Raw genomic sequence first — 21457 nt, forward strand, 5'->3', positions numbered from 1 at the left:
ATGAAGACAACAAGATGAAGACAACAAGACGATGCTTGAAGACGCCGTCAAGGTCTTTCGACCACTGCGATGTGGATTTAATATGGATCATTCTGTCATCCCTAAATAATAGCCTTTTATGACATTGCACAAATGAGTCGCTGGAAATGTAGCACTTACAACCGAATCACCAAAATTGAACTGCGATATAGAAATGACCCATACATTTCTAGCGTTTTTTGAACGATAATGACACAATCTGAAAACCAATATTGATGTTGTTATTTCATATATGAAATACGTTCTACTATCATGACTTAACTGCACATTGTTTGCCAACATCACGTATGACAATCATAGGCAACATTGATTATATATCAAACGCAATGCTACTTTTCATCACAATTGGAAATACGGTCAAGGTGATAAGGAAACTTATCAGGCAGGCAATTAAACCATGTGAACCGTTTTACTGAATCGATATCAGAGCAATGTGAATAGGCAATTGATGTGTGTTACTTTTTTGCTTAAACTGCAGCGTAGAAATGAAAGTCATCTATTTCAGAGCATGGTGATAATCAATGGTCATTCGAAGTCTCCAATTAAAACTATGCAAAATAATTAACTAAATTAACTGCAGCAAACACAGCATGTCTTCGGAAAAGAATAATAAAATCTGGACTTGATGGGTATCTTCTCTCTACCTATCGTTGGCATTGTTCAAACTGGCTATCACTTCGTTTTCACCTAATCTTTTATGCACATAACTTTCTAAGGGAAACAATTAAGAATAATACCGTATTATAATAAGTTAATAATAAAAGACTCAAAACCTTCTGGAATTGCATCGACACCACTTTTTCCAAATCTTTTTGTGTCACTATCCTTTGTTAAAAATAAATATGTTGCTGTCAGAGAATATTCCCTTCCGTCTTCGAAGTTTCCTTCAAGATCAAATAATACAAAAATTCACGCCTGAACACGATTTACAACTAAACTGTTAATTCCATTCGAAGAATAATACCTTTTCCAACATTATCTTAATTTTGTTCTATTGAAATCAAGTAAAATGTGTCTACTACATTTCCATGTTTGGAATTATATTGACATAAACAGAGGCAGGCAAACATTCTTATTTGAGATGCTAGCAGGACATTGTATATCAATATAATTACATAACTAAATCTGAATAAAAGACCATTAATTTTTTTAAAAAGCACATATCACAGGTGAAAACTGTAATGATATCACATTTCTTCACTGATGGGAAATCTATGCGCGGCTTGCTTAGTTACAAGAAGAATAGACATGCGTATTTTATTTTCCCAAGCCTTTGTCTCACTAGAAGAAAATGGATTAATTTGTAAGTCCATGGAAAGCTGACACTAGCCTATTAATCAATATAAAAACTTGTACAAATCATATAATCTTAAACAATGATGATGTAATAATAAAGCTATGTCTGGGCTAGATACTGGAGGGGGGGGGGGCAAGGAAAATATATCATTTTAACCTGATTTTCTGAAAAGAAAAATAAATTGTCAGTATTTAGTGTGTGCCGATAGCGCCATTTAGCTCTGCATGCTATTTTAAAGTGTTGTCTTTGTCACATACATTTGAGATGTCTCAACCATACAACATGAGACAATTGCTCCAAAAGCTAATTTATAGTCATCTTATCTGTTATGATTGCGTGTGTAGAACTATGTCCCAGTGCGATGTTTCAAAGGTTACAATAACAGGAAACAAAGTTACGTACTTAATGGATTTTAGCTGATGAACAAAACATGTGTATTGATTTAAAAGTAATTGCCCCACACAAGATGCAAACAAATTACATCTGATGAAAACTCCTTATTAATAAGAGCAAGTAATTTTCCTACACCTAATCAATTTTCTCTTCTTGCTGTGTTATCACACGGATATCAATAGAAACAAAGCATTCCGACACCCATAGCAATCTACAATAACCTTTCTTGCTTAGATATCACACAGCAATCTACAATAACCTTTCTTGCTTAGATATCACACGGATATCAATAGAAACAAAGCATTCTGACACCCATAGCAATCTACAATAACATTTCTTGCTTAGATATCACACGGATATCAATAGAAACAAAGCATTCCGACACCCATAGCAATCTACAATAACCTTTCCTGCTGAGTTATCACACGGATATCAATAGAAACAAAGCATTCCGACACCCATAGCAATCTACAATAACCTTTCTTGTTTAGATATCACACGGATATCAATAGAAACAAAGCATTCTGACACCCATAGCAATCTACAATAACATTTCTTGCACAGATATCACACGAATATCAATAGAAATAAAGCATTCCGACGCCCATATCAATATACAATAACATTTCTTGCACATATGTCACACGAATGTCAATAGAAATAAAGCATTCCGACGCCCCGAGCGATCTACATAACCTTTCTTGTTTATTTATCAAACTGATAACAATTGAAATAGCGCTTAGAAAAAAAGTATTCAAGACGTAATTTCAATCTGAGAATTTTAGTATGTAACTCGAGAGGCATTTTCTTCATCATATGCTTTTCTCTAAAAATGTAAGAATTTACATGTTATTATAATTTTCTAATTATGCAGAGTAAAATTTTAAAATTGATATATTTTGTTGCTATAAATGAATAAAGATCGATCGAATGACTGATATGACACAAATGCTGTTTAATAATCAATAAAAAAAAATAAAAACGAGGTGATAATGTATCGATTAATAGTATGAAATAATCTATCTTTTTAGTCAAATACGACTATTCACCATTTGATTATCACTCTTAGACAATTCATTGGTATGCTAATAAAATAACCATTCCAGTTATCCTGCTACGACCATTCCGATTATCACTCTTAGACAATTCATTGGTATGCTAATAAAATAACCATTCCAGTTATCCTGCTACGACCATTCCGATTATCACTCTTAGAGAATTCATTGGTATGCTAATACAATAACCATTCCAGTTATCCTGCTACGACCATTCCGATTATCACTCTTAGAAAATGAATTCGTATGTTAATCAAACACAAACTAGTCGCCATTCCAGATATCCTGCCTAATACATTCTGATTATCACTCGTAGACAATTCATTCGCAGGTTAATCAAATACAAACCAGTCACCATTCCAATTATCAAGCTTAGACTATCCGTTTATATTTAAAATCATCAGGCAACTGTTAACACTATGAACTTATGAGAATCTATCGCTAAGACGTTAATATGTTGGCGCCTTAACATTCAGTAACTTTATGTCCGTCAGAATCAGACTTTTACCCATCAGAGACATGCTAAGCATGCTTTCCTGCTGACACGTTTTTCGAATTATTGTATTTGTTAATCATGTGTTTTAATTCAAACGCCAAAAACAGCGTAGAAGGTACATAAAAACAATAATATATATATATATCCTAATAATACTAAATTCCTTTACTGAGAAAAGTAATTGGTATTTAGGAAATTAACATTGCTACGAGTCCATCGCCAAAATTGCATGAGAGCAGACTGTTGGTCTGGAATACAACGTACCTTGGGGTTTGATGTGTTAAATTAATGATTCTGCTTCACAGTCAATCCCGACAGTTTTGAACTAGCAGTTAACCTATCACATGAAACGTCGGACATGTGTGATCTAAGAGTAGGAATTGTTTTATAATGAACTCGCTTTCGTTTAAAAGCTGCCCCATTTATATTCCACTTACTTAAAAGTATGACTAGGAATCAAGAACGATGCTATTTTATATCAACAACGTGAATAATTTTAATGAGGGAATACACGATGCATTTATTCAACATCAGCGCAATGACAACTCGGGATATTCATCGGATGTTAATGTCATCGTTGTAACGATAACTCAGATGCCTATCATGACCTAATTCTGGAAAGAAATTTCTCTGATCTGTCGCACTAAAAACTGACAGCACATCAAAGCTAGCGCAAGTACTTTAGATCCCAGATATAATGCGTCCGTATAAAATATTATGAATGTAGATCAGACTTATCTCAAGTAATTAAAAAGCCAGAAGTGCTGTGTTGGTGTAAGACTTATTCAGTACTAATCGTAAATGTATTATGGAAGTCAAATCCTAGTGATGCTCGATGTGCTTTGATTAGCATCTGAAATCTCGCACAACTGTTTTCCGAATCATAGCAACTGATTTATACACAATAGCCATAAGAATGAGCTTCAGCTGCATTCATTGGAAGATTGGATCCATCTGGGCGTTAAGAAAAGGAAAGCATATTTCGTCTGAATATTTGTTAAGCCGTGTTGTATGTGCCCAATGCAACATTATGCAGTGCACGTTTCAAATTGTAACAAGTTATATACCCGCGGAACATGGAGATATACAACTCCGGTACGTTTTGCATCAGGTAAATGCGAACCTGCTACCAAGACAAAGGGGTTACTAAGTTCACATTTTCTTTTTATTCTACATTTTCATGTCTTATAGTTTGATTTATAAGGTTTGAAAAACGTTTATAATTCCTAACCAAAAGTCGGGTGTTAATTTAAGAATTTCACAAACTCATGTCTTTAAACGGACTGTAAGTCTATCAAAAAACATTGTCTATATTTTTCATTTACAAGTAGCATAAACGATTCTTGACACTAAAGTAATACTTTCATTATCAAATTGGAACCTGCGCCCGCACACTGTATTGCCATTGGTTAATATGCCCGATGTGGACACGTGCACCACGATCCCGAACAAGGCGAACGCACGCTTTACTCAAGCGGCCAAGAAAATTCCAAGAACGTCTGACTATACATTACGATAAAAAGTGACACGCATTCCCTTCAAGGAAAATGCAGAATCACGTGAAAATAAATGTTAATTGCTAACGTGGAGAAACGTTGAAAAGCCCACCTTCATGTCTGAATTCATCTAGACGAGACTCTTGCTATGATAAAGTGGCTTTGTGTTGACAGGCAGAAAAAGGATCCGTTGCAACTGTAGTTTCGTTGTTTTGGGTTGCCTGTAAACTTTACAGTCTAAAATCGTTCAAATTGCTATATTTCCTGATAGCTGTCATATTGCTGCAAAAGGAAAGGTACACTCGTGTCTCTTTTACTTAATACAAAGAAAAGACAAGCTTAGAATTGACAGATCTATTCCTTTTGGTACTGAAAATGTTTACACATTTATACACAGACACACACACACATATGTATGTAAGCAGCTATGTATGTTTGTGTGTATGTGTGTGCGATTTAGACTTTTAACTTAGTTTTAACAATTATCCAGTCATATCGCTACGATGTCTGCAGTGTGGGATTTTATAATGATGTCTAGCAATGGGACATGACGCCGCAGACATATAGCATCATGTCCCACCCAGTCACATTACCCTGACACCAGGCCGACCACTAACACTAAGTAATAACACTAACATCTTACTGCTGAGCGCCAAGCGAGGTAGCTGCTAGTACCATTTATATAAGTCTTTGTAATGACTCAGACGGAGTTCGAGCCCGCGACTTACAGCTCATACCACTGAGGCCACAGAAGCAGTATATATATATATATATATATATATATATATATATATATATATATATATATATATATATATATATATATATATATATGTGTGTGTGTGTGTGTGTGTGTGTGCGTGCGTGCGTGCGTGCGTGTGTGCATACACATCGTGCAGTTTTAGTCTTTTTTCTTATCTTATATGTAAATGTGGAACTGGAAAAAGATATCTAAAATGTCACTATATGTAAAATATCACACGAATAATTCTGCACAAAGTTATAACGCCACGTTATGACTGAGATAGCAAAACGTATGGTTTCCTCGATTAAGACTTTATCCACAATATTGTTTAAGCCCGCACAGAATTAATATCAATCATGCGATGATTGGGTACAATGGTTGCACGCCTTCATACCAGACTCTAAGTCGAGTAGCTGTCATTAACATTAACTGCGTGCTGATTTACCATGCTTTCGTATATTGATAGTAGGCCTGTCCTATTCCGTGCGGCGAGGGTGAGTCAATAAGATGCGTTTTTAACATGTATTGGATTAACAAGAAAATTGGCGACAATGGCCCATTATTTGGATATATGCGCAGGAAGACTATATTCGGACAGAATACCGTACAAGGTGGTTGCTAAAGCCATTAAGTCCACAAGGGCAAGTTTAATTCTGTTTGAGTATCAGGGCACCTAATTGAATAAAGAAGAATAAATCCCTGGCAAAAAATGCTGTTATGTTAGATCAGCAGCCAGAGTATCGCTAACGTTTTCCTCTTTGTTGAAGAATACAAACTAGTTTATCATTAGATTATGCCTGTAATCTGTCCTACCGTTGATCATTATTAGCAATCAAGGGTCCATTGCCATTCTATTTTATGTCGTAGCTATTTTCACCTTGTTGTACTTCATGGTATATAAAGTTGACTCATCCTGGAAGAACGTATCCGGCCATTTATTAATCAATCTCAGAAGGGATTACCAGGTTTAAGACATTTCTGATCAATCACGTTTATCTGGAACCCTGAAATCGCATGTGATATTATTGTCTAATAAATATGCAATACATGTTATTCAATTTAAAGTGTTGCAGTTTATTTAAAAACACAAATGCTTATGTGCAATGTTATTGTAATGGAATAATATTGTTTCATTATTTCATAAAGCATTTTTTCCACTATAATTAACTGAGAAGTAGTTTAATTGTACAGCCTGGATATATGTTACCAGGTAGTCAATATATTTATGCATGATCGTATCTGAATGTCTGTCCAAATGTCTGTCTTATCTGGGTTTTCCTCAATGTGCAGTCGGAGTAAGGACAGAGTTTTCAGTACATATTTTATGTAACTGAATGCATCCGTGTTGCCTAACAATATGAATTTAAATTGTCCACACAGACCTCATTTTAATATATTAAATTAGCTGACAAAACTACATACATTTTTAAAAATTAATTATTGAACATGTTTTAACAATGAAATCTTTATATTTGCATTTACTTACCTCATGAAGGTGATAACACCAACTTTTTCGATGTCTTCTTTTAAACCCTGCCAAACATTTCTTAGTAATTTCTTCTGTTCATCCGTTAGTCCTGGAGGTTTTTCTTTGACCCGGTGAACGACCACACTCCCGTTGTTGCTCCGTTTCTTGAAGTCTCCCTCCACAGTATTATTATTACCCATATTTTTTATATAAAAAAATTGAAACCAGTCGATAACTTGAGTTGATAAAACTTGTATTCTGTATTATTTACTTACCCAAAAAGAATGTGTCCTTTACATACACAGTTTGATTAAACAATTTAAAAATCTCCAGTAACATCTTGCGAAAATTTTGAATGATCATATATACACAACAAAGAAACTCAATTATTTATGAAGTAACTAGTTTGAAACCATATATCCCACACGCGCTTGCATGTCGATGAATTATATTGACGTCTACAAGCCTTGATATGCTACATATTAATGCAGTGACTAGCGAGACTGAAGCTGTGTTTCATTATTTAGACCGGTCAGAAATAGTTCAGCACGCCACTCCAGTGTTTGCATCCAATAGCCTCTGTTGATAACACTTGTATGTGAGTGTCATAGACTGCGAGCTATTAATACGCTGTCAATAACACAAGGGTCTCTGCGATTTGCTAAACAAGATCGAGCAGTTTAGAAGTCGGTTAAAAGATCAGGACGCCTCCATTCACCAAAAAACAAGCCTCGATATAGTCGAGTAAGCGTCTCTTTAGTGTAGAGGTAGTCTACTAGCGTATAGGTTAGCCAAATATTAAAGTTCAAAATAAGTATAGGTTATTTTATAACATTGTTTGTTTTGGAAAAAATCGCCGAACGTTCGGGTTTATTTTTAATACACCATAAACCGTCATAAGGTATTGACACACTTCACACTGGGAGCACGTGCCCCTAAGGATTAATGTTGAAGGTGATATTTTATCACTGCTGGACCCGTGTTGAAGGTTCTTTGTTAATGTTTTCTGAATTCCATAGAAAAAGAGGACGTGTCTGTCAAAATTAACACATATGAAAACCAGTTTTCCCATGAGCCTGGTTTATGATTCATAGAGCATTTTCTGTGTGTGTGTGTGTGTGTGTGTGTGTGTGTGCACGAGGATATACACCTATCAAGATTTTGGGCGGTGCTTTACTCATAAACGTTTCGGGGGGAAATCTGGAGAACAGATAGTAGTCAGAGACTTATTTTATCTTTGCTTGATACTACACAAAGAAAGCATATCAGATCTTGACCGACTTCTTACCCTAACTTTAATTGTTCAGAAACCAATAACCGAGGAGAACTGTCGCATGCGAACATTAACTAGAGCAATATGTCATATACATGTGTGTGCGTGCGTGCGTGCGTGTGCGTGTGTGTGTGTGTGTTTCCATAACTTAAATGTCTATATCTTCTCTATAAATGTATTTTTTATTCATGTGACTGGTTTGTCGGCTACAGAAATTAAGTCGATATATATTTGTGTGCGTGCGTGTGTTTTCTGAATAAATAGATTAAACATATATTTTTCTTCCTGGCTTATCTGTCGTCAATTAGAGTGAAATATGTTTGTTTCACACTGGTTATCGGTTTTGCAATGATATACATGGGCAAGATTTATCGATTCAAATAAACTTCGTGAATTAAACAGTGTATCTCTGGAAAGGAATGTTTACTGAAGAATGCATGATAGATAGGATGGCAGCACGCATAACTTAACAATCTAGGAGGATTTCAAAAATGACACATTATGCATTTGCTACTCAATGTAAAGGAATCTGAGAACGTTTTATCAGCTGTCGATAAACCAAATCTATGTGCATGTACCTTCCTGTTTCCATTCTATTCATTTTTCCCTGTTCGATTTCAATTTTGTTTTCCTTGTTTTTTTGTTGTTGTTTTGTTGTTGTTTTTTTTTATATAAAAAAATTATGGCTTTGATCGGTTAGGTTGGGTTTACTTACCGCTCTCTTGGGATGCTACCTTTACTGCGAATATGTCCTGAAATAGTTTGTATTATTCCTGCAAAAATGAGTATGAATATACAAATAAGATTTTCAAGTAAATCGATAATATTTATATAAAAAATGTGCACTGATATTTCTGACGCGTTCTCCTCTTTACGCAGTTCGTTTGACAACGATGAGACAAGGACGATAAACCCTCCAAATTAAAGCCATTTTGTTTGCAATGACATAATCAATACTACTATAACCTAACAGGCAACGAACTTGGTCATCGTAACAAGAGCTAACAACAACATAATAAGCCGAGTGGTGTTGTACATTCCTAAAACATTCAACTAAATGCAACAACGCAAAATATTATGAGGGGTTTACAAGTGATTACAATTTTATGAATATTCTCGTTTCATTTTCTTAGTAAAATGCTGATTGAAACAGAGTTTGTTCAAAATAAATTTAATTTGTCTTCTTGTTACATGTAAATATGCTAATAATCACGTTTATATCCACGTTAAAAGGATCTAAGTGTTTTAGTAACTGTACGATACTTTTTCATACACGGCCGCTTGAGGAATTTATGTAAATCATTTTTTTATACACAGCGAGAAATCGATGTAAATGCACGCAAATGGTTCTTTAGACTAAAGCTGAAAATTTTAATCAATTTTACTGCACTATGTTGTTCAACAAGCGCTCTTAAAGCATGTGATAAGGCTGGCAACGAAGAGAAATCCATAGCGCTCATAGAGCAAATGATAGGAATGGTATGGAAGGGAAAGCCAAAGATCTGTTAAGGAAAAGAAAGCCAAAGCCCTGTTAGAGCACATGGTAGGGATGGTAAGGAAGATGAAGAAAAGCGCTCTTAAAAACACATGACTGGGTTGGTGTGGAAGAGAAGGCCAAAGCGATCTTAGAGCACATGGTAGGGATGGTAAGGAAGATGAAGAAAAGCGCTTTTAAAAACACATGACTGGGTTGATGTAGAAGAGAAGGCCAAAGCGATCTTAGAGTACATGGTAGGGATCATAAGGAAGATAAAGAAAAGTGCACTTAAAAACACATGACTGGGTTGGTGTGAAAGAGAAGGCCAAAGCGATCTTAGAGCACATGGTAGGGATCGTAAGGAAGATGAAGAAAAGCGCTTTTAAAAACACATGACTGGGTTGGTGTGGAAAAGAAGGCCAAAGTGATCTTAGAGCACACGGTAGGGATGGTAAGGAAGATGAAGAAAAGTGTTCTTAAAAACACATGACTGGGTTGGTGTGGAAGAGAAGGCCTAAGCTATCTTAGAGCACATGATACAGTTGTTAAAAGCCAATAATTGTTATATGGTGCTTGTTTGTCCGGAGCAACCAAACAAGTTTAATGTATGCGCAAACGTAGCAAAGTTTCATTTGAGTCTGAAAATATAATACGGCTGGGTAGTCCTTTGCAAAGAAAAGAAAATAAATTTTGCGTTAAGTGTATAGGTACAGACTGCATTTTCTTCTAGGAAAAATGAAACTTCGACTTTTTCTAAAGTATAACAAGACATACTAAAAAAAACTATTGTTAGGACCAGTCCACTAATTTTTAAGAGGTTTAACCGTACTCTTCACCGATGAATCAAAATACGAAATATTTTTTCATGACCCGTATGATAGCTAAATTTGCTTCCGTTAGACCGATTGCATTTGGGTGATCGAGATCATGTATTGGATGAAGCTTTCGTAGCTGTTATCGCACATGTTGCAGATTTTTAAAGGTACACTTTCTTCAGAAATGGATATGCTTGTAATAAATAACATGCTAGGATACTTTTGAGCCTTCTAGGTTTGTATCCTTTAAGTGCTTCTCGGAAGCTGTATGCAACACTGGTTGAAATTCATAGATGATTTTATATATATATATATATATATATATATATATATATATATATATATATATATATATATATATATATATATATATATATATTGAACTGCAATTATTTACCTTGTTAGGCAGCCCTTGATTGGCAGCCTGTAGGTAACAATTTCACCTTTCCGAAAGTATTTGCGATTTCGTTCTTTATTGGTTCGTTTAAGACACAATATTTCCCACTGACGCTAACTAAAGAAAAGTTGACGGAAATAAATTATCCAATAGCTATTTAGAGACTTTTAAAAAAATTGCATGCACAAAGTAAGAGACGAAAATCAGATACTCGTTAAGTTCAACACTATCAAAAAAATTATAAATATTCACCGTCTTTCATACCAAGGCAACATTTAGAAACTTTTTTTTTTTGCGATACAGTATATAGTTTTTATTTCCATGATACTACCCTTTCTTTACAAGTTTTGTATTCGCAAATGGATTGAGTACGATGTCATTCATAATCTTGCCAACCGAAGATTTATAGACTTTGAACACACGACATCAATACAATAATTTGTATTGGCAGCCGGAGTAGCGTCGGCCTGATAATCCAAGGGTCTCGGGTTCGATACTGTAACAGTGTGAATTTTGTAAATATCATGGTAACACATAATTGAGTGAACGTTGTAAAGGTCAGCATGACACATAGCCATTTTTTAAAGTCGATGTATGTGATTGTCACGGAAATAAATCTATGGAATGGGTAAGGATACAGAGCTTTAATTAATCTCATTGGGGGCATGATGATTAATAAAGTCTGTCCGACAACTGTATCAGGTTAACGGGGGAAGCTTTGGTTGTTCCTCATGAATGCCAAGGGTTGAGATGTTGCTGGAATAGCGTTTGTACTTGTTGAAATGATTTTTTGTACGTTGAAACTTTGCAGAGATCGGTTTGTTAAGGGACGTGCTAAATATCTGGAATATTTCAAACCTGGATAGGTGTATACAACTTTTGGGGGATAAATAAACTTAAAATTATGACTGGCTCATTAACAATTATGGTTGTGTTTCCATGCGAAGTTTCATGTTTTACAACTGACTTACACCGTAAATTTAGTCAGTCTAGTTCTGATTGTGACTCAGAAAGTAGTAAGAACTACATTCTCGTAAAAATGTCCAAGGGACGTGTATAGGAAGTCTTGAGAGACGATTCTGAAGAAAGGAGGAAGGTTCCACACAAAGCAAGGGGGAAATATAAATACAGTCCATACTGCAGTTGAGACCCGTAAAAGGCTGGAATACATGAAGGAGGTCAGTGTAGGTAGCATCACATGAGAATCCAGAATGAATAGGTCGACCACAAACAAGTACCAGAGTTGAATCTGGAGTGACCCGCAACCAAGTCATCAGGTTATGTTGACATGCTTGACAATTGAATTCGGAAACATTCATTCGATTTTATGACGCAATTTGTCATATCTTTGTAAACGGAACTGCATTGTTTTTAACAATAACTTTCAGAAATTATTTTTCTAATACAAGCGTATCTTTAAATTTTCTTGTATTGTTTTATATTGTTTATCTTATTGATAAAATTGTTATATTTCATATACTTGGGCTCCAGTTATTCTATTATATGTCTCTGCACAGAACTCTGCACAGATCTTCATTTATTCCAACATCCTAATTACATATTTTTCATAAGTGACAACACAATAACACCGATGTCTCACTATAAACTGCCACATTGCAGACATCGTAGCAATATGACTGAAAAATTGTTAAAGCTACGATAAAAATCACACACACACACACACACACACACACACACACACACACTTCATAACACCGATGTCGATCATTCTCTAAATAACGGAAACCACCACCACCGACCAGAAACAGATACCCATCCAAACCAGCCCGGGTAGGCTGCCTCTGTGTGTCATTGGGAAAGGCACTTAGCTCCCATTTTCTTTTCATTACATATCCAATAATTCTTTATATGTAAGGTTAAAACCAACAAAAAGAAACAAAATCTGCAGCCGTATTCCTCTTGTACCGGTGTATATTGAAGTAATTGTCTACATTTTACTGATAAATAACCTCACACATAAGAAAGGGGAAATAACATTTATACACTGTATTGTATCTACTGCGGCATCGGATGTTTGGTATCGCTTCTGGTTTCGTAAGGTTGTTATTTGTATCTCTTATCCAATGAAGACTTGGTAAATTAAAACTAAACCGTCTTAATTATTAATTACCCTATCGTAGAGAACACAGATGCACATAGAAACCTGCTGCAACCGAAAGCTGTACCAAACATCCGGAGCAAATACAATGCATGGCTATAACTTCCCCACAAGTTTCGAAAAATTGTTTTGAAAAACACGAGCAGTGTTCATTTTTCGGATTTCACATATCAACTGTGCAAAACCATTTCCGTTGCAGCCATGTGATATATTGTAACAGTAAATACTGATTGTTCAACGTTCCAAGCGTGATTAAGGTAGGCTGAAAACCTATTTTAAGATGTGAACATTTGAATGATTAAAAAACGTCTGCTGAAATTAGAGCTGAAGTACCTCGATATTTTTGGAACGGGTCAACCTTAAGGTGTGATACAGTACAACAGCATTGAATATCGCGCGCTGTGATTTCACAATGAAAGCTACACGTCTTGAAAAATACTCTTTCTATCCTTTTATATGTTATCATAGATCCGACAGTATCTTTTCGTAGCCCAGTTTAGTACCTGGCCACCACAGTATAAGTCAATAGTTTTTGTTCTGAAGTTGTTCCATGGCATTTGAAGAGGATCAAGCCTGAAGGGAATTGGGTAAAATTAAATTCGTATTAAATTTTAGAACAACAAGGAATATTTAATTGTATATATGTAAATGCGCATTCATGATCATATTGGCATACAACTTAGATCAATTACATCGATGAAGCATATCTTGTAGGAAAAAATATCAAGTTTAATTGCAACTTGTAACTGCGGTGGACCCCATGACCGCTATGGGTCACATAATTTTTTCGTAGTTGTCCTACCTTGATTCAGATATAGAGGGGTTCATAACAAACGTCATTTCCAATAATTTTACAGTTTCTTCATCTCAAGTGTGGAGTTCTGAATACTTGTGTATACACCTCTGCTCTTGAATCTCTGACTGTATTCGTTTGGCTTTGCCTTCAATTCAATGTACAGTCTATTTCATCACCATTTGGGTTGAGTATTTGGGGTTCTTAAATTTGTTTCATTTTTCTGAACGGTACAGTAATCTAAATGTTTATCAATCTAAGTTGGAAACAGAAATAAAGTTGGAGTCACATTGGTCTTTGTTTAAAAACTAACACCCCCCAAAAAATCCATAAAACAGTAGCTTCAAGTTTTACTATTATTTTGTGTGGCAGAAATGTAAATGTGTGTCATGACAGAAAACACCCACTGTGTCTGAAAATAATTATCAGCCATCAACTTTTTGATCTAAATGGATTCAAATACAAAGAGGATTTTGCTTGAGACGAGCGAATAACGGATATATTTCATCTAGTAGGAGAAAATACTTCGAGTTTTCACGCACGAGATGAAATATATCCGTTCTTAACACAAAACAAGCAACACTTATTTTATTATATATTCCAATGTATTTGTATGACAGATTGATAACAGATTTCTTACCTTATTTCTCGCGATAACGTCAGCGGTTTACCTTTTATGTTCAACGGTGTTTTGAGTATATTCCCACAGAACATATCAGTAGTAACATTGTTCTCCTTCCTATATTGAAGCCAATGCAATGCATGTTTAAAAAAAAGTGAAGAAACAAGTAATTATAGGTTACTGTATTTGTATGGGAAAATATGAACGAGTTTTTTGAACGGAAATACTGCACGACCTTGGGAGTGCAGTATATCCATCCGACAAAATGAGTTCATATTCTTCATACAAATGCAGTAACCTTTTTATCATATGCTAAATTTGTTTAATTCTACCTAATGCTTAATTATATTAACAAAATACACCACACGAAATAAAGTAACTGAATATATGCCGCATTCCAAACTAATTACACATGCGCATATTCATAATTACACAACAATAACATTATTACTGCGCACATAACTCCGGCCAGATAAATTTGAACTTAGTCGTGCGCTCAACATAACTTTCGAAAGAAAATGGCATGTCTAATTAAAATTGAAATTCTGAGTCATATTGTGAATGAATGCGCATTGCAACAACTTTTCCATTTAATCTGGAATGAATAAATTTTGGTATTGCTTCGATTATACGAAATTTCGTTATTATGGACTGGATTTATATGTGACAATTCCACATGAAATACATGGGATTGAAGAAGCGAGGGATAAGCGTGTTGACAGCTGCAAATCTGCTTCTGTTTCTGTCACTGAACGTTTGAAATCGTAATGTTATCAAAAAGACGCTATTGAATTTAATGCTTATTTAATTTTGAGTGCAGTAAGGATGATGTAATAGCACTTATCGAAATTACAGGACAATTTCGAAATGTGTAATCAAGATTGAGAACATATGACATGGCTCATGTAATTCGGATTTGCAGAACTAAAAAGGTACATTTTGAGGAAATTCAGGATGTAAAACTGTAAGTATAATTTTTTCCCATTCTTATCACCAGCTAAAGGAGACAGTATATGACTTGCTACTTATATGTTAGTTGTAAGGACTCTTTCTTGCATCTGTTGTATACTGTAGCTAGCCTAAATCCGAAATATTGTATCAACGCGGAATGTGCCAAAGCAGCTGGTATATGGCAGTCCACGAAACATCTGTTTTCGTTCATTCAGAAACAAATTTAAACAACCACAACGTAAAGCGCCTCTTACGCAAGTGTAAATGATTTGTTTACAAATCAAAAGTGCTGGCGTCTGCGTCTATTGTTTGTTTACAATATAAAGTAGTTCCTTTATGCACGTGAATGCATTATGTGTATTTGCATGCGAGTTCAGTATCGGGTAATGTTGAACGATTCTGAAAAAGTAAAGACAACAGAGAAAAAAATGAGCATATAAAAAATGAATATTATTGGATTCAAACTTGGTTCGTTTACTTGCGAGCCGACCATACTTAACGATAACACACGCAAGCGTTTTAAAACTAACTTAGATTTCTTGACTAAAATGTTTATCGACCGGCAGTGGAAATATTTATCGTATTTCGTTCAATATAAATTATCACATTTTATTTTACAGGACAAATCCTGTAATTCACTGCCATGTATGAAATAAAATGTAATTATATCAGTTCCTTTACGGTGAAAAGCATTGAACTGAATGATTCTGTAACTCACTAGTCGCAGAGCTTACCGTAATTTCTTTTTTAATAATCTCATAGATACCGCTCGAAGTATTTGTCATTTTCTGATTCATTCTTGTTTTTCTTTCAACTATTTCCTTAAGTTGATTAGAATATACATTTTGCTCGTAGTCATTCATGTGTGTTCATTTTGTATTTGGTGTAAATAGAGTATGTTCATGAGATTACACGCCGACGAGCTGAGGACACATCTCCAAACGAGGATGTCATTGGTTGGAAAAGGGGTAAGATATTGTTTCTATCAACATTTAGAGATAATAAAAATTAAAAACAATAATTTAAAAGAACATAATTTTTTTGTTGGAAGGTCCCGTTTACTCGCTTGTGCTTGTTTGCGATTTTGGAGTGTATGTTCCCTCCAAAGCTGTCGATACACACACACGAAACCATGTCCTCGAATACCTGGTGGAAAAAAAAAACTTTAAGAGATCCGTTCTGCCAAGGTGCAGGTTACCACAATTTATTATCTCCCTTTAGATCCAAACATGAAAAATCAATAACTTTGCTTGTGCATTGAAAGGTCCGTGGTAATATTTTTATTAATATTTTATACATGAATATCAATAATGATGGGGGACTCAATATATATTCACAATTTACATGTCCAATACAATGACATAAATTCACAACACCCCATACGAAAGAAGTACATAAACATGCCCTTGAAAATATGTTTTAATTTCATGTAGAGTTGTACCAAGACTGCATAATTAATCTACCAGAAAGTAAAGTCAAAACGTCCTGTTTGCGGTGAGGTTATTCAACGTAATGATATCGGAATGAAACCCTTGATAAGCAAGATTTGTATTATTCAACAAATTATATCCACTCTAACTGCCTGATTGCCTTTGTAGTGTTCAATCGAGGAGAGAGTTATTGTGAAACTCATGACAGAACCTGTTATTGCGACGAACCGAATTTGGAAGATACGCTCATGTAGCTACATTACATAGATCGATAAACAGATAGAAGTAAAATATTTTATAACCACGACAATCAGTCAGGAGACATCGTTAAAGCATTATGTGTCCTTCATCATAGCACTCTCAAGATTTCCAACAATGTGTGCAAACAAGTCATAAACTGGTGTATGCAAACAAGTCATAAACTGATATATGCAAACAAGTCATAAACTGATGTATGCAAACAAGTCATAAACTGATATATGCAAACAAGTCATAAACTGATATATGCAAACAAGTCATAAACTGATGTATGCAAACAAGTCATAAACTGATATATGCAAACAAGTCATAAACTGATGTATGCAATCAATGTGCGTTTGTAATCCTGCGTCATTTATTGATCTGATGATTTTGATTTACAGATTACAAATTATATAGATTTACATATTACAAACTATAGATTTACAGATTATACATTATGCTCTTATCCATTGTTCTATTTTGAAGGAAGTCGTGTTAAAACACTACGCAAAATATAAACACACAAAGCCAATCTGTATGTTCGATCGATCAGCGGTAGAGAGAGAGAGAGAGACAGAGACAGAGAGAAAGAGAGAGGACGTACATTACAGAACAAAGACATTCCTCTTTTCTGTCAAAATGATCACTGATGATCAGGCCAGTATTCTGCCATAAACGGTCAAAGCCAGGTAACTGGTATGATCTCCATAACTGAGCACTATTTCGAAATGTGTTATGGCACACTCAAGTCTAATTGTAGCACACTGGTATTCAATCGATAATAATAAATACTCAAACGACAGTGTAACTCACAAAAAGAAATGAAAATAGATGATGATGATGAAACCTTTGTGGAGGTTGCAGATCCTTAGCACTTTTTTACATTATTAACAAGCGTATCTCATGCGGTATTTAAATTAGTTCCCTTTCTTTGACAAAGATTTTAAGTCACCTAGTTAACGTACATGATGTTCCTTTCCAAATCGAAAATTTTTATTAAAAAGCTCGAGCAAAATTATTACCAGACATGTATCGAAACAGAATTCTGCATCTTATTGGACATGACATTGGATTAGTTTCACGTAATTAATGTTTGTAAGCATTTGGAAAAATTATGATAATCATTTTAGTTTAAAAATTACCAATAAATAAGTATGATACGATCGTTATATTCATAAATAGTGTCGGTTTTAGTTTGGGTTTCAGATCTTTTCATTTATACCACAATGTTAAAGTATCATTTGGGTCTTCGCTATTTAAAAAAGGCACAAATCGATCTGCCGTATAAAATACACTGAACATGCATTCCTAACCATGAAGCCTTGATGCGCCGGTTATATTTATTGCAGGTACACTGATATTGCGAACGCAATTATTCCATTCGAGTATATTCCATCATTCTGAATGACGCAAAGCAACACAATTAGGTTATTTAGTGCCGAGGGTACTAGCGTTAAAGTACCATTATCCTGGTCATACCAGTGACGCCGACCTAAGCTGATCCGATGGCAGGATTCGAACCCACAGCCTTTTGATAGCAGTTCCAGAAAGCTAATCACCGAGCCACAGCGGCTCCAAATTTCCGACCCATACATTTATTCATTTAAAAGTCACAATTATTTTCAAAATCAAACGTACATGTACAATGATATCTTTACTTTATCGTTCAAAATAGCTTTTTAAGTATCGATAATATAAAACAGTTCTTACAGAAATCATTCCCTTAATTCACAGCAAGTTTGCTTTTTATGTAAAATTATATGTATTTGTATTCTGATAGCAGTTTTGCATTTAATAAATTAAACTTACTTCTCGAAGAGAGACAAAGGTTTGATAAAAATAAAAGGATTTAAATTAATGTTTCTCAGAGGAACTGACGTCAAGTAACGCTTAGAGGTCAATAGTGAATCGGCAGAAAGAGTACGTTGAAAATGCACACTGAATGCACATATCTTGTGCACATACTGTAACAGCGTTACAAAATTTTAATTTGTTTTTAAAATTAAATTTAATGGAAAACTAGAAGTTATATGACCAAAACATGATACAATATTGGTGAGATTTAAATACAGCAAGAAATAGTTTTCCAAAATAGGTCCTTGTGTAACATGATACAATAAGGGTGAGATTTAATTAGCAACAAGAAACAATTTTCAAAACACAGGTTTTTGTGCTCTTAAAACTCATACTATTTACATCTACGTTCTGCTTGGTTTATATAAGTCACCTACTACTTGAATCTTCAAGGTTTAATTTTAGTCCTTTGAACTGAAACTTACTATAGAGGAATTTGTGTTTGCTTCTTCTTTAGCGCCTCGGAAGGTTTGCCTCAGTAGTGACCTGATTTCTTGAGCAACTTACACATACCAACAATGTCTAGACAATCAATTGCATATCAGAATGATAAGAACGCGTGAGGCATGCATTATTCGATTTTACTTGTACATATATACTGTAGTTTGCTTTTTTCATCTTTATACAAAGAAAGAAGGAAAACAAAATTACCTTTTCTTTTAAAAATAAGATCATACTCTTTTATTTCACTGTTTTTCTTGACAGACTTTAAATATATGAGCCTGGAATGTAATGCTAAGAAAAGTCATATTTTAAAAACTAAATTTGGATAATGGTCTGACATTTTATGTATTATATGTTACCAATTATATATCGTTATTTATTCATAAACGACTGTAAGAGAAACTTTAGTTAGAACATGTACTAGTGCGAGTTTGCTCATTATACAGAAGTGTTTATTTTCTATTCTACTTGTAAATCCTTCCAGCATTATACTGCAGAGAAGCGGAAGAAGAAATTATATAAGGCTGGTGATTTCAGTTCTAACTTGATCCCCACGCTGGTCAAGAGGGCATTATAATAGCGTTTCCTTAATTAGACACTGACCAGATGCAATATTATCCTTAAATGTTTCCAGAAGATGAGGTCAAGTTAGCGGGCTAGTCTGCATTTTACGGGCTTATTGGTGTCGAATACTCGAAATTAGCAACCAAATTTAGGGCAGAACAAAATGAAGTATTTGATTGAAAGGAAAGGGTTTTTCAATAAAAGGTTATAATAACACGTTAAACTATATGAACAGCAGTGAAGCATTTTACACGAGTGAATATTTGAAATGAAATCTGTGAAATGAGTTGAACCATTAAACACTCGCAAAAGACCTAAACTATTCAAAGTATTTAATAAATTTCATTTGGAATAATCTCAAATGTAAGATATTATATATGAATAGCAACGCTACTCAATAAGAAAAGCAAACATAGTATAGTGAATTGACTTTAAATTACATTCGCTATGTCATGGAGTGTTATTACACGTGTGCTATACTGGAAACTACGATATAGGTATATATATCTAAATAACAAAACAACTATGTGATAAATTCACACAAACAATCGAAGCAACGAAAGTACTTACACTTTTTAATTATTCTTTACATGCCAGACGATACCTTGCAAAACTCGAAAATGACGAAACTGATCACAGGTTCAAAATTACGTCATAACGTGATCGCACTTGTGTTATTGATTTCTAATCAAATTATGGTATATATGCCTTTATAAAAGAAGACACTGATTTCTAATCAAAGTATGGTATAAATGCCTTTATATACAAAAACATTGATTTATAATCAAAGTATGGTATATATGCCTTTATAAAAGAAGACATTTGTTAATGAGCACGGTAGAGGGTTTGATGCAGTTAATACTGATCTTCGTTGCAACACTTTCCCTGGCATTATTATAACAGGTGTTTCTATCAAAATAAATTATGACTCTAAAATAATGAATGAAAGCATTGATTATTTTTTCTATCACCATCTGTAATGAGAAAAAAATAGAAACTCATTTTATCTTAAATTGAATGTAGTTACATGTTCGACTTTCCATACTTCACAATGCATAAAAATACCCTCTTTCAACAATCAGGTAAATGTTTCAACTTCACACCCATGCCTCATACCCCACCCATGTCCGACCACCAACCACAACCCCTTTCACGGGCTTATTGAAGCATGTCCATTACGAAAGGCGAAGAATCTTGGAAAAAGAATATTTACGTAAACCTCATGCAAGTACAAATTTATCAGTAATAGTATTTCGTCTGGGTGGCTAAAAACAGATCTGGCAATAAATCAAAATAAGGATTAAAAATGTTCCACTTATCAAAAGATTTCGAGCAAAACTGGATTTGTAATGTTTCTTTTATTTTTTTAATTAATCAAGGTTTATATAATCCCTTCTCCGCATAAATCAATTTTTCTTCCACTGTGATATCAATGTTTGGCAAAACCAAAGATCGTGTTATTTCAAAACATCATAACAGTTCCAAATTT

The 21457-nt window shown here is 34.5% G+C and overlaps 1 protein-coding gene across 1 annotated transcript in view; it reads right to left on the reverse strand.

Moving 5' to 3' along the window:
- The window catches only part of LOC149781774 (neuroglobin-1-like), a 40205-nt gene extending 32648 nt beyond the window's left edge, over window positions 1-7557 (reverse strand). Inside the window, exon 1 of the mRNA XM_089935926.1 lies at window positions 7008-7557. Coding sequence (XP_089792052.1) covers window positions 7008-7189 — 182 coding nt within the window. The 5' untranslated portion in view covers window positions 7190-7557. The remainder of the gene's footprint in view (window positions 1-7007) is intronic.
- Window positions 7558-21457: the final 13900 nt, after the last annotated feature.

Source organism: Sinohyriopsis cumingii, chromosome 15 (genome assembly GCF_028554795.1).
Source record: "Sinohyriopsis cumingii isolate HCF-2022 chromosome 15, ASM2855479v2, whole genome shotgun sequence".
In the NCBI taxonomy this organism is placed as follows: Eukaryota; Metazoa; Mollusca; class Bivalvia; order Unionida; family Unionidae; genus Sinohyriopsis; species Sinohyriopsis cumingii.